This window comes from Lissotriton vulgaris, chromosome 6 (genome assembly GCF_964263255.1).
Source record: "Lissotriton vulgaris chromosome 6, aLisVul1.2, whole genome shotgun sequence".
NCBI classification, from domain to species: Eukaryota; Metazoa; Chordata; class Amphibia; order Caudata; family Salamandridae; genus Lissotriton; species Lissotriton vulgaris.
In genome coordinates this window covers 1,734,754,232-1,734,768,819 of record NC_141694.1, presented here as the reverse complement: position 1 = coordinate 1,734,768,819, position 14,588 = coordinate 1,734,754,232, and the positions used below count along the sequence as shown (strand labels likewise).

The 14,588-nt window shown below is 46.5% G+C and overlaps 1 protein-coding gene across 1 annotated transcript in view; it reads left to right on the top strand.

The window, feature by feature from the left end:
* ALK (ALK receptor tyrosine kinase) overlaps window positions 1–14,588 on the top strand; it is a 2,610,699-nt gene that overhangs the window by 1,515,143 nt on the left and 1,080,968 nt on the right. The window contains exon 6 of the mRNA XM_086925973.1: window positions 8,599–8,726. Coding sequence (XP_086782099.1) covers window positions 8,599–8,726 — 128 coding nt within the window. The remainder of the gene's footprint in view (window positions 1–8,598; window positions 8,727–14,588) is intronic.

Sequence of the window (14,588 nt, the reverse complement as noted above, 5' to 3'; positions counted from 1 at the left end):
GTCTAACAGCTAGGGTTGGCTTTTGACAAGGTTGTGGAATGGTGGAATGGCATTGGGGGCATAAAATGGAGTCTGTTGATGCCTTCTTTTTGGAAGCTAATGAAGAAATGTGGACTTGCTGCTGGCACACCTGGGAGAGAATGATGTGGTTTAATCTTTGGGTCTGTAACTAGAAAAAAGGATGCAAGGAGATTTGGCCCTGGTGTAGGAGACATAGGATAAGGCAGCAGTGTTCTGGGCATAATTGCTTCGTGGAATAGCAGAGAGAGGAAGGCGGTCATGGAGAGGTGACAGACTCCTGTTAGATTTGTGTTTGAATGCCAGATACTGTTTAGGCAAGATGGGGTTCATCTCTCCCTACCGGGGAGCAGGTTGTAATGGGAGAAACTGATTAAAGAGCTGGGGAACTAGATGAGTAGCCAGTATTAAGGTGTGGGAGGACAAAAATATCGCCTTGGTGAAGGTTTTCCTGGTGGCGATCTGATCGCTCAAAGAACAAAGAACTGGGTGACAGTTAAAGGAAGAACAGGAGAAGTTAGAGATAAGATAGAAGAAAGGGTGAGTCAGGAGGTAGGCTGAAGTAGACCTGGTCTGCAGGTGACAGACTGAACAAAGTGAACAATCGGGAAGACCAAGTACAAGTGGACAGGGAGAAATAACATTGGTCAAAAGGTTAACATCTTAATAGGATAATGTGGTGGAAGAAGTAGAGGTACAGGAAAGGGATAGTCATTAATATTAGTAACGTGTTGTAAGAATTTGGAGTATTACTTTAGGGAGGTAAGGACCCACCTCAAATAATAATCACAGTCCGTGTCAGAGCGAACCACTAAAGTCAATAAATAAACCTGTGCTTAACCCTCTGTAGCTTGGCACAAAGCAGTCGGGCTTAACTTGGGGGCAATGTGTAAAGTATCTATGCAATACTGAAAGAGTAATCAATTCAAAACAGAAGATGGGATGTATCCCAAACCAATTTAGAAAAATAGAAAATATTTTAATAAATAAAATGACATCAAAATACAAAAATCCAATAAGTAAAATAATAAGTAAAATCAAAGGTAAGAATTTTTAACGTTTGAAGTAAAAATAGTGCCAGAAACCACAAAACACCTAACTCAGTTATCTGGTTGCACTAGACCAGGTCAAAATGAAAAGTTATGGCTGACAGGTTGTACACAAGGACCAGATTCAATCCCGGTGTAAAATTTGCCTTCTGACTTAAAAGCTTTTATGGAGAAAAAGTGGTTGTCAACGAGTCGTCAGTGGGGCAAGCTGCAAGCTGGTTCCATAGCAGGGCTCAATGATGGTAGGTTTCTACAGAATGGGGCCCCGGTGTGGTCTTTTACGAATGCAGGAAAGCTCCAAGGGGTGAAGTTCATGCCCAGGAAGGCTTCGACGTCGGTGGGATGCAGCTGGGCATCAGTCCCAATGAAGCCCTTTAAATTCAGATTAACAGCTTTTCTAGAACTCTGATCTCCCTCAACTGGGCAAACAGTCAAGTTGAGGTCGACTGGCGATTTCACGTTGATTGTTGCATCCTCGATGGCGGTCCTAGTCCCTGATGGTTCTTCTAGCAGAAAGGTGGCAAACAGTTTCTAAGTCCCAGTTCTTGCAGTCTGTGGACAGGAGGAATACACTTTAACACCAGCCAAGTGCCCAGGAGCTGTTGGCACCACATTGAGGTTTGGGCACACTCCAACAGAGACCACCAGCAGGGTTCATGACAGATCCAGCTGTAACTGTTCAGCTGGGAATTTGTAGGGAAAAAGACATCTGGAAGCTTCCCTCAAGTTTCAGACATCAGGGCAGTCCTTCTTCTGATCTTCACAGGTCTAAATGTTTTCTGAGGAGAGGTCTTTGTGGTCCACTTTTGTGCCCAGTGATAACCTGTGGATGGAGGGCAATTCTTTGTCCACCCCCTAAATCGGTGGTTCTGGTCAGTTCTTTGAAACCATTCTAACTAGAGAAAAAAGAGGTAAGGTGGGCCTAGGTGTGAGATTCATCTGCCAGTGAAAAGGTAGAAATCATTGGAACTCAGGAAGGGGCTGGACACATCCCTTCCAGGCCATCTTGTCAATGGAGGAGTCTTCTTCCCCACACCCTCAGCTCTTTGTCCACTGTCTGGGAGCAATACACATCTCACTACAGAGGAGTCATCAGGAATCAGGAAAGCCTTTTGCTTTTAGGAAGAAAAATGACAGCTTTCTAAAAGTGTCAGTATCAAACCAGCAATATTGAATCTGACTTGAATTACTAATAAAATAAGTCCTTGAATCACTTTCTATCTATTCCTAGACTGAATTTAGCACTTATTAAAGGTCATAGTATAAGCCACTGTTAACCTAAGGAAGAGCCAACCTAGCCATAATGAAAAACGACTTTGGACGTTTTCCACTGTGAAGACTTGCAAAACATTAATGATATATGTCCTGCATTTTAAATATCATGCACACTGCTCTATAGGCTTTTAAGGCCTATCTTAGGGGTGACTTATGAGTATTAAAAACAAAGGTTTGCCCAGTAAAGAATTATTTTAAAGGTAAAAATAGTTTAAAACTGCACACCCAGGCTGCAGTGACAGACCTGGAGACTTATTTTACAGTGCTACTTTAGAGGCTGTTATTATGAGCGCTGCAACTCACCAATAGTATTTTATTTACAGTCCCGGGTGCATGTCTCCCATATAATACAGGCTTAAAAGTAAATTAAATGTGCGAAATGGGGGTATGTCGATTGTAGCATGTTTATAGAGGAGAACAACAGAACTTTACCACTGGATAGCAGGAGTAAAGTGCACAGAGTTGTTTGGCCAGCAAATACAGGTCCACCGACAGAATGCAAACATCTGGAAACCACGCAAAATATGGTAATTTCCAACACTTGTTAATAGCATGAAAGATTGTGTTGCTTCCCAAAAGGATGTAAAACATTGTGAGTGTAACTCACTCCCAACTAAAGTGGTCTTTTTTACATCAGGGGGTGTGGTGTAATGTGATTCCTCTCACGATTAGAGGTGTGGGAAAGCCTCAAGGGGAGACTGGTAGAAGGTTTTCTGGAGATCTGAGAGGGAGAGAGGTGTTATGCACAGCACATGTGAGGATGGGAAGAGAGAATGGAAGGATTCATATTCTGTGAAAAGGTAGAGGAAGAATTGGGAATAAGGACAGGGTCAGCTGCAGATTGGGGGGAAATGTGATGCCTTACTGGAGGAGAGGCAAGAGGAAAGATGAACAGCGGAAGGAGAAGATGCCCAAAAGGGTGAACTTGAGGGTAAGACAGGAGTAGAAGATAAAGCGGCAGAACGGAGAGGGGCTGGAAAGTAAAGCTGCAGGATGATATGTAAGGGGGCAGCTAAAGGCAGGGGCACCAGAAAAGAGGGGACGCTAAGTAGTCATAAAGAGAAGGGATAGGGTCAGGGTAATAGGCAAGAAAAGTAGTGAGAACTACAGGGATTAGGTGTTTGGATAAACTAAGGTGCAACAGTGGAGAGAGGAGAGGACAAAAAGAACTGTAGGAGTGGAAATGATGGCGTGGAGAGAGAGCTATAGATGACGGAGAAGGTGAGTTTGAAGAGGAAAGTGGTTGATAGGAAGAAAGGAAGAATTGAGAGCTAGAGGATAAAAATGTTATCCTATCGGGACAGCTTCAGGAGAAAAATGGAGATGGGTAAAAGTACAAGATGAGAGCTGAATAGAGTATAGGAGAGCTGCAAAGAAAGAGGTGCAGGGGAAGGACATCCCTTGCCGCAGCCACATCTCTGCCCACTTGAAAGACTTGCACTGGCTCCCCGTTAACAAGAGGATCACGTTCAGACTCCTCACCCACGCACACAAGGCTCTCCACGACATGGCCCCGCAGTACCTCAACAGCCGCCTCACTTTCTACACACCCACCCGCCAGCTCCGATCCGTCAGCTCCGATCCGCCAGCCTAGCCCTCGCCTCCGTCCCACTAATTCGGAAATCCACCGTCGGAGGAAGATCCTTCTCCTACCTGGCAGCCAAGACATGGAACTCCCTCCCCACTCACCTACGGCTGACCCTGGATCACCTCTCCTTCAGGAAACAACTCAAGAGTCGGCTGTTCGAGCAGTAGCGACCTCCCCCCCCTCAGCGCCTTGAGACCCTCACGGGTGAGTAGCGCGCTATACAAATTCCGTGATTGATTGATTGATTGATTGAAGGGTTAACTTGAGGAAGAGACAAGCAGAATAGGAAGCAATGGAAGGAAGTGAGATAGTCCTGGTAAAGCTGCAGGGGAGAAGGGAGCAGGGATAAAGGTGTGAGTGAAAAGTTTGTTTTATGAAATGCGAGTGTCACCTTGATCCCAAAGTAAAACGTTCTCTGAATTTCCTTCCTTTAGTCCTTGGGTTTTTTTCCCCAGCCGGTTATCGTTTTTTTACTCCCAGGTGCTAATAAGGGAAGTTCTCAAGAGGAAAGTTCTGTAGCTCCGCATAACAACCAGCAAATGAAAGGAAGCCTGCAGCACTGTGCAGGAGAGTGAAGGGGGTAATGCAGGAGGGCAGGTGAGGGGCAAATGGGAGAGTGCCAGGAGGCCTGGGGTTGGAGAGGGGAAGCCGCATGGGTGGTGTGAGCAGAAGTGAAACTGCAGGACCTGTGGAGGAGGGAAGGGAGAGATGAAGGGAAAGTGCTGATGAAGTGGCGGTAAGAGAGGAGAGAGAGGTGGTGCCCTGGGGCCTCTCGACAGTGTGTCATTTTCACAGTTTTGCATTGTGACACATACTGAATTAGTCTGGGCAAGGGTGCACCGAACTTTAACACCAGATTCACTTTTTTTTATTTTATTTTTTACTTTTGGTCCCACTGAGGTTGAGACATTTTTTGTTGAAAATTGCAAAATATGCAGCAGATGGCGGCAAGGGAGGTACATCCATTATTATGTGGAAAAAATATGTGACCACATAATTACATAATTATGATGGTTCTGCTATTACCCACCTTGAGAAAAGTTTTACATTTGAGCAGTCTGTGAGGATTGCATATTACACACAGACCTCAGCAGCATGGATAAAGGCCACACTTGGAAATGTGAGCTGTAATGATGTCAGGCGTGCTCAGACTCTGCATAAGGGCCGCCGCAGTTCGCATGTCCCAGATGTGGGCTAATTTAAGCACTGAGTTGTATTAATATGTATGATCTGGCGCCAGCATCTGTGAGCAGTAGCATATGTAAAATGGCCGCAACTGCAATTATGGACCTGATGGTGAGAGTGCTGTATAATGCGGGAGTGGGTCATTAACAGCTATTAATGCACTGCAGGTAAAGACAATACATCCATAATCACCCATGCCCCAAGTAGGGAGATGCGCTGGTAGTAGGGGCTGCCTGGGGTGATTTAAAAAAGCTTCTTTAGCCCGTGGCACTCCACTTACCTCTTGCCTCCTCTTCAGAAGTTGGTGTTTGAGACCCGACTTCCGGGCTCAGCCCCTTGCTTTGCCGGATTGTCACAAAGTAGTAGAAAAAAATAAGCGAACGTGTTAGTTTGTGAACATGTTTATTATTTTCTGTGTTCGATTGTGCTCCTCCCTCAGCAAGGCAAAGGCTGGAGCCTGGACAGGTTGTCTGAAACCTCAGCTACTGTAGAGAAGGCGGGAGGAGCAGTGGTGTGGGCGGTGGGCAGGGGAGGCCTTTTGACCATGCTTGAGGTGAGATGCAATGCCCGCTCCATCGCCCGGTTTTTCTCAGCACCTGACCTGCCCCTTAGCTCCTGTGGATTGCAATTAGGACAGGGATGTGCCCCCTCCTGCCCCCTCCTCCCCCCGTCCTCAATAACACCATACCCGAGGGACATTAAGTTGGCAGCCACAGAAACCGAGGAGGGTCTTGGGTTGCTTGCAGTCCCAGACTGGCCAAAACATAGGACTGGGCACCAAAATCAAAGTGCCCCAGGCCCCCATAAGCGAAATAGATAGCTAAAAAAGGGATGTATGATAGTACAACGCGATCTTTTTGATCGTGGTACTTTACATCGCGGATTTTACAACGCAAGTTGTTACAACGACTTGGGTTGGAGGGCGCGGATTGAGGATTATTATAATTTTCTATTCCAACACCAGTCCACGTAACAGTAGGGAAGGTGTTGGAATAGAACATTACAATATTCCTTAACCAACAGCGACATCCAGCGCAAGTCGTAGTAACGACTTGCGTTGTAATGGCAGTGTGGTAAAGGTCGTGCGGTGTAAACACTGCGTTGTAAACAAAGTTTCCCTAAAAAAGGGGCACACATGTGCAAATCAGGCCAATTTAGACACTTTAAAGACACCTTATTGGGTATTTTTCAAGGAATCAGAGAGTGCATGCATCTGAGCTGCTGCAGCAGGCAAGGTTTACGTTAATATCTGGTGAATCAACAATAAAACCGTCCTAGCAGACCACGAAACAAGCCCACCAACTGCTAAAAACCACCCCACAAACCGATCTGTCAGACAGCCCATTAAGCACGGCCTGACTGCCCAATGGACCCCCCAACCCTGGTTGCTGTAGCCCCTTCTGGAGGGGTCCTCACCGAGCAGTTCGCTATGGGCGTTTTTCGAGGCCAGACCCCATTGTCATAATTTCATACAAATATGCAACTAAAAGAGCTGCACTGCTGCATCTGAAAATATTAGTTATTTAGAACACGAAACTAGTAAAGACCGTGGACAGGGGTTTATGTGAGCTGGGTCCTGCCGGTGCTACGCACAAACATTTTTTTAAAATACAGGTGCTCTTCGTTTTTGCCCTCAGCTAGGCCGTGAAAAAAAACTTCACTTGGGGCACTACCAGGCATCACCAACCTTTATGTAACATTGGAGAGCAGTGCTTAATTTCAGCCAGTGGTTTACGGTGCACTGCATTGCCACTTAATTGTGAACACCAGCGCTTGTGACAGTCTGCCACAAGGTGGCGTTGTCTGGTTAATTTAGAGATGACCACAACAGTCGATTATTAATTCAATATACATTAAAAATGACTATTATCTGCCACCCAAACCACACTTATAGCTTTGGGAGCCTGGAATAGTCCGAACTGTCACACTTGTAGGAGTTTGATGGATACTAGTTGTGTTGTTACTATCATTGACAACGTGGCAGGGGCGGTGTGTGGTGCAAGCTGCAGTGGCCACCTGACCAGAGCCCCGGCACTTATTTTTGTACAAATTAAGAACTGTGAGAGACTCCTTTGTTATGCATGCTGCCACGGAGGAGCCAATCAGAAGATAGGATCACCTGCTAGTGATCTGAAAATGCAGGCCGTGGGATACACTATGGGGACCCTCAGCGGGGCAGGATGGGTGAAGGGCAAAGGCTCAGGCTCTACATTTAACAGGTCTGCAGTGGTGAATCTGCTGCCAGGTATTACCAGCTCCTGGGCATTTTTTCAAGCCCACAATAAATACAACCAGTATTTTACAAAGAGTCTTATTTAATGTTTGGAATTAAGTGGTTTAGTTATTTCACAAAATCATAATTACAGGATTGAAGCATTTTCACTATTATTTACCACAAAATCAGTGTTGTTACTCTTTTGCAGCTAACAACCACTGATAAACCCAATAGCCTGGGCTTGTTTTAAGTGCATACCTTTTGTTCTTATATCTGGTGCAACAACAGAAAGAGGCAGCAAAATAACAGTCAGGCAGCAGAGATTTTTAGCTTATACGCTTAAGCCACGCCCTTTATTACATAGGTTACGCCCTTTTGAGGGACCCTCCCCGCCTCCCCCTCCTCACCCCTTATCCCCCCCCCCCCCTGCCAAGTTTTTTTCAACCCAATTAAAGCCCTGGCAGTGGATTCACATCCTTGCCCTGTAAGGCATGATTCCCCATTCTCTATTCAACCTCCTTATTAGAGACAATTGTTAAAAACATCAGTGGGGAGACAAATTAAGCTTCAGAGCCTCAATGAGCTGCCGGGATGCAGCTTCTACCAAACTAATCTGGGCAATGAGGTGAAGGTAATTGAGTTTGCGTTAATGCCAGCTTCCAGCAGGCGAGGCAGGCAAGCTGCACGCGCAGCGCCCACCCCGACGCCCCCCGCGCCTGAGTCACAAGTGGGAATCGCCCAGGCGGGGGCGGGGGCAGGGAGAGCATGTCATGTCTGCCCGAGGGGAGGCTGCAAATTAGTGTTTAAAGCAAACCCCAGGGGCCCATGATTTCAGCGCATCAGAATAAATTAAGGAAGTCGGTGTATAACTGGGAGTGTGCGCGGGTCTGTGGCGCAGCGCTGCCAGCGCCATTCAGAGGAAAAGTTCACTCGCTGCATGCAGAGGCGCTGGTGATGCCAGCGTCAGGCTTCACAGCACTCAACAAGTGTGGCCCATGACCTCTGAGCCCCCTTACAGAGCCTGGAACCTTGCTCATCAAATGCACCTCAATATTTGGTTGATTGACATTTGCATTTCGTTAAGCCATTAAGGATTCAAAGCGCTATATCGAGGGACATTGTGCTAGTGGTGACGCGAGGGCGCCACCTGGCGGCATGACGGGGCGTTGCTGGATGTGCTGCATGCTGAGGTCTGCTCCTGCTACGCTGGTCCTGCTGCTCACTCTGTTCTCCCTCTCTTCTTTCCTCCTGCTCGTGGATGATACCAGGTGGACCCTGCTGCGAGGGAGGGTGGGGCGCCTGGAAAACCCCTTCCGGATCTCTGTGGAGTACTTCGCCAACAGGGGCCGGAGCCTGGCTGCGGTGGACTCCTTCTCGCTGAAGAACTGCAGCGCAGGTACCGTGGCACTCACTTTACTCTAGCGCTGCCCTCTGCACGGGGTTTCTGTGAATGAATAAGTGGATGATGGATCAATACATTCATTATTTTACGAGCTGTCTGTTGCATTGCGCTGCAAAATACTTTTATGCCGTCTCTTGATTGATAACTTGTTGTAGGATGTATCTTAAGAAGGCTATGTGAAGACTTCATGCAGGGCACAAGTCCTAAACAAGCATTTGCAATGCAATAGGTCTCGCATTAGGAAAGTTTGAGCTATTGGTATTGTAAATGACAAATACTTTATTTATGTGTTGGTTTTGAAAATAGCGAAATTAATAGCTTTGTCATTTACAATGCCAACAGTTTTAACTTTTGCAAACGTGACACCTATAGCATTTGTAATGCAATATGTGTTGTATTTACATGACTTAGATGTATTAAAATTACAAATAACAATGGCTTTTATTTGTTTTTAATAATTAATACTTAAATAAAAGTTATTGTAATTTATAATGGCAATAGCTTAAACTTTTGTAAATAACTTTTGGGAAGATTATGTTCAGTGTATTATATTGTGATGAAAATCCAAGAACAGCAGTGAAATATTAACATCTTTTTGTGACATTTGTAATAAAGCTTGAAACAATGAGAGAACATATTAGAACTAGTTGTTGTTGAATGGTTGCACAGAGTGATGCTGTAGCCTTCAGTGGTGCTGAGTGATGATGTGGCCTTCAGTGGTGATGAGTGATGCTGTGGCCTTCAGTGGTGCTGAGTGATGCTGTGGCATTCAGTGGTGCTGTGGCATTGAGTGGTGCTGAGTGATGCTGTGGCGTTGAGTGATGCTGTCGCGTTGAGTGGTGCTGTGTCATTGAGTGGTGCTGTGGCATTGAGTGGTGCTGTTGCATTGAGTGGTGCTGTGGCATTGAGTGGTGCTGTGGCATTGAGGGGTGCTGTGCCATTCAGTGGTGCTGAGAGATTCTGTGGCGCTGAGTGATGCTGTGGTGCTGAGTGGTGCTTGACGTTGAGTGATGCTGTGGCATCGAGGGATGCTGTGCGCTGAGTGGTGCTGTGGCGTTGAGTGGTGCTGTGGCGTTGAGTGGTACTGAGTGATGCTGTGGCGTGGAGTAATGCTGTAGCATTGAGTGATGCTGTGATGTTGAGGGATGCTGTGGCGTTGAGGGATGCTGTGCGCTGAGTGGTGCTGTCGCGTTGAGTGGTGCTGTGGCATAGAGTGGTGCTGTGGCATAGAGTGGTGCTGTGGTATTGAGTGGTGCTGTGGCGTTGAGTGGTGCTGTGGCATTGAGTGGTGCTGTGGCGTTGAGTGGTGCTGTGGCGTTGAGTGGTGCTGAGTGCTGCTGTGGTGTTGAGTGATGCTGTGGCATTGAGTGATGCTGTGGCATTGAGTAATGCTGTGGCATTGAGTGATGCTGTGGCATCGAGGGATGCTGTGTGCTGAGTGGTGCTGTGGCATAGAGTGGTGCTGTGGTGTGGAAGGGTGCTGTGGCATTCAGTGGTGCTGAGTGATTCTGTGGCGCAGAGTGAGGCTGTGGCGTTGTGTGGTCCTGTGGCGTTGAGTGATGCTGTGGCGTTGAGTGGTGCTGTGACGTTGAGGGATGCTGTGGCGTTGAGTGGCGCTGTGGCGTTGAGTGGTGCTGTGGCATTCAGTGGTACTGAGTGATGCTGTGGCGTTGAGTGATGCTGTGTCGTTGAGTGATGCTGTGGCATTGAGTGATGCTGTGGCGTTGAGTGGTGCTGTGCCATTGAGTGGTGCTGTTAAATAGTGCTGTGGTGTTGAGTGGTGCTGAGTGGTGCTGTGGCGTTGAGTGATGCTGTGGCGTTGACTGATGCTGTGGCATTAAGTGATGCCGTGGCATCGAGAGATGCTGTGTGCTGAGTGGTGCTGTGGCTTAGAGTGGTGCTGTGGCGTGGAGGGGTGCTGTGGCATTCAGTGGTGCTCAGTGATTCTGTGGCGCAGAGTGATGCTGTGGTGTTGAGTGGTGCTGTGGTGTTGAGTGGTGCTGTGGCGTTGAGTGGTGCTGTGGCGTTGAGTGGTGCTGTGGCATTAAGTGATGCTGTGGCGTTGAGTGGCGCTGTGGTGTTGAGTGATGCTGTGGCATTCAGTGGTACTGAGTGATGCTGTTGCGTTGAGTGATGCTGTGTCATTGAGTGATGCTGTGGCGTTGATTGATGCTGTAGCGTTGAGTGGTGCTGTGGCATTGAGTGGTGCTGTTGAGTGGTGATGTAGTGTTGAGTGGTGCTGTGGCGTTGAGTGGTGCTGAGTGATGCTGTGGATGAGTGATGCTGTGGCATTGAGTAATGCTGTGGCGTTGAGGGATGCTGTGCGCTGAGTGGTGCTGTGGCGTTAAGTGGTGTTGTGGCATTGAGTGGTGCTGTGGCGTTGAGGGGTTCTGTGGCATTCAGTGGTGCCGAGTGATGCTGTGGTGTTGAGTGATGCTGTGGTGTTGAGTGATGCTGTAGCGTTGAGTGGTGCTGTGGTGTTGAGTGGTGCTGTGGTGTTGAGAGGTTCAGTGGCGTTGAGTGGTGCTGTGGCATTGAGTGGTGCTGAGTGATGCTGTGGCGTTGAGTGATGCTGAGGCCAATAGAATGTGTGGAAGTTGAAAAACCATATGGACAACTTTTGAGAAAGTCTGGAGTCATTCCAAGAGGCCTCCCCACAGAGTAGCGCATGCGCGCTGCGCTCGGCTCGACCTAAAAACGGATGTGATGGGTGCGTGCAGCCTGGTTTAATCAGATGGACGGTGGTGGGTGAAAGAAGACAGCCGCTTGAGTAGATGGGGCTGCAGATGAGTCAGTCAGTCCCATCTACTTTTATCCAAGGTGGCATTTGATGAATTGGTGTACTTTTAATCCTTAGCTCTGTATCTTTTATTAATTTTGTGTTCGAAAAACCAATAAAGTAATTGAAATCGAAAAAGAGATGTGACACTGCACCAACGAGACCAACAGGAAAAAACCGAAGTGAAACACGGTTTCTTTTTACATGTCAATAAGAAGCTTTTCTTCATGTCCCACAAATAATACTAATCGTTTCTCTGCCTCAGTAAATGTTAAATTAGACAACAACTTTTCAGAAATGCTGAAAATAAGTCGACCTGAGCCATATCCCCCTTCAATAATATTTACTTCAGAAGTTTTGATTGCAACACAGCAGAAAAGGAATGCATCGCAACAAAGGCAGCTGAATTTGTGACCTCAAAGTACCTATTTCCATCCTCGGTTACATTCACTCTGGGCCTGTTCCATGGATTCAATCAGTCTTCGTGTTGAGAAAATAACACACACTTAAAAGAACATGGCCTTAATGTATCCTGTGCTACTAGCAGGACCCTTGTTAAATTGCAATGCCCACTTAGAACGTGTGTCTGTAAAATCCAGTTACGGTGTGGGTCGTTTGGCGCTGGCCTACATGCAGTCAAAAACTATGCATTTATATTGGTCGAGTAAAACCAAAACCAAATGAAACCATTACAAACAGTTAGGCAGCTCAAATTTGCAACATGAAAGCAAGACTACATATTATAGTATCCAAAGTGCTATGGGTATAATGATAACCGTAGTTGAATGTAACATTATGTTCTGTGGCTCGTGCCATGTTATCATTTTTTACGGTCATTAAAAGTTCCAACTGGAATTTCCAAAGAAAAATCAAATGGTTGCCCTAAAAAACAAGAGCATCCTGCAAGAACCTCGATTTACATCTGAGCGCAAGGTACATCACCTAGGAAGAGCAGCAGGCATGACAGGGATAATATAACCAAAACAAAAGCATGCCAGTTGATAAGAGCTCCCTTTACATTCCTCCGGTTTCGAGTGACATTTACATCGTGGTCGCAGCAATCACGCGTTTGGCGCATAGGTCTGTCTTACTAAGAAGTGAAGTCGGGGGAGAGCTCAGTATCGTTGACTTAAGAACACAGCTGAACAACAAAAATATTAAAAGACACAGGTTGTGTCACTTCCTCCAGAAGACTAATGGCTAGTTATTGGAAACAAATTGTTAATAAATAAAAAAAATACGAAATGACGTCACGTTCCGTTCATGCCAGACGATAGTTTGCTTGCTCTGCCACTTATATATAAAATAGCCAGAATATAGCTGAAAGCATGCACTCCCCATAAGCCCTCCCCTTTCAACTACATAACGGTATCGAGAAAACAAACAACCCATGCCTGAACTCGGCACTGTTCGATCAAATGTTGTCAGATTATCGCCTGCCAAAGGGCCATGAATCGGTCAGTATTCTCAAAACAAGAAGTACACCATACCCTCTATATGGTGCACCTAAAATGCATGTATCACAAAGAGGGCACAGCTCTAGTTAAACCGAGACAACCCCAACTTTCATAAGTTGCAGTCTGAGTGAGACAAGCATCCTTTTCTTAGATACAGACATAATAACCAGCTGAAGCAGCGCACGTCGTGCATGCACGAAGAAAACCAATTAAAGAAAAGAGTGCTCACAAACTTAAAAACACGTTCCCTGTAATAAATGAAGTAAGGGGGCCAGTCGCAATGGGAGGTTACAATTGAAGACAAGGCAGCACGCAGCAAACGCATTGTCACCCCTCGAAGCCAGACTTAAAACAACCATTCTGCATCCACTGCCCCCACTGAAGTTACCGAATAGGAACTAAAAGCACTATACAAAAAAACATAATAATAAATAAATCACAAAGTTGTCTTGTTCAACATTCGGGCACTCTGTCTGAATAATCCAAGCAAGTCGTTGTTTTGCTTCCGCTTTGGTTCCCGGCGACGTAGAATGAGAAGCGTAGTTCGATGACGTCAGTGTGAGCGCCGCGCGCCGCTGATTGGCTGCGGTGTTGATTTGAACAGCGAACAAGCGGGCCGGGAGCCGTATGTACTACGAGGATGTTGCGGTCTGTCTCTGAAGCGAAGCAGGTCAGAGGGCACGAGGGGCGAAGGTCATCAATAGGAAATTATTACGGCAGGGTCACATCTGCAGCAGTGGGCAATAATCTTCTAACAATAACCAGTGGTCAGCAAAGAACGAGTGCAAGAAGAGCTAGTAAATATGGGAATGTGGTGGCAGATGACCAAGAGGCACTGGTGATAAAAGTAGTGCGTGAATGGGAAGAGCGGCCGTGGGAGGTGGGAGAGAAGTAGGAGAGTGGTGGGGGGCGTGGGGCGGCAGACCTTGAAGTGTGATTGGGGACAGACAAATGGTGGTGTGACGTGGCTGGTTCATTGAAGTCTGGTGCGAGGCTGATGGATTTGCCGTGCACGTGCGTCTCACACGAGTGCACCACATGAACTGGACGTAATCCGCCCTTGTTCAAGAGTTTGTTTCCCCTACTATATGTTCGAGCTATTAATCCCTGCGGGATATAATAGCTCGACCTAAAAAAGAAGTGGGGGGACTAATCAGGTTAGGCAGTATTGAAGTGAAATCATGACGAGTGCTATCACAGCGCATGATTATGATGTCATGACACGTGACATGCACGTAACGTAACAGGAAGTGACATCACTGGATGTGACCTCACAAGAAGTGACATCAGATATTAAGACCTCATACATGTTTATCAGGTATATAATGAGCAAATTTTAGCACATTATGAGATTTGGTGTCGGGGTTGTGCCAAAAAAGTGGCGCAACTGCGACTCAAAATCTGGCCCTCAACTAATATATTTGTGTTTTTAAACTCTATGAGAAAGAAATTGGCAACAAGGAGAAGCATGGCAGTAGAGATCTGTTCTGTATAATTGGTTGCAAAGTCTTCATTTAAAAATATTTTATGGGTTAAGGCCTCTGCTGTAAAGGTGCCCAGTAAATCTCAGGGAATAATAATAATGGTGAGATAACTCTGGAGGTGAACTCATTTGTTGGA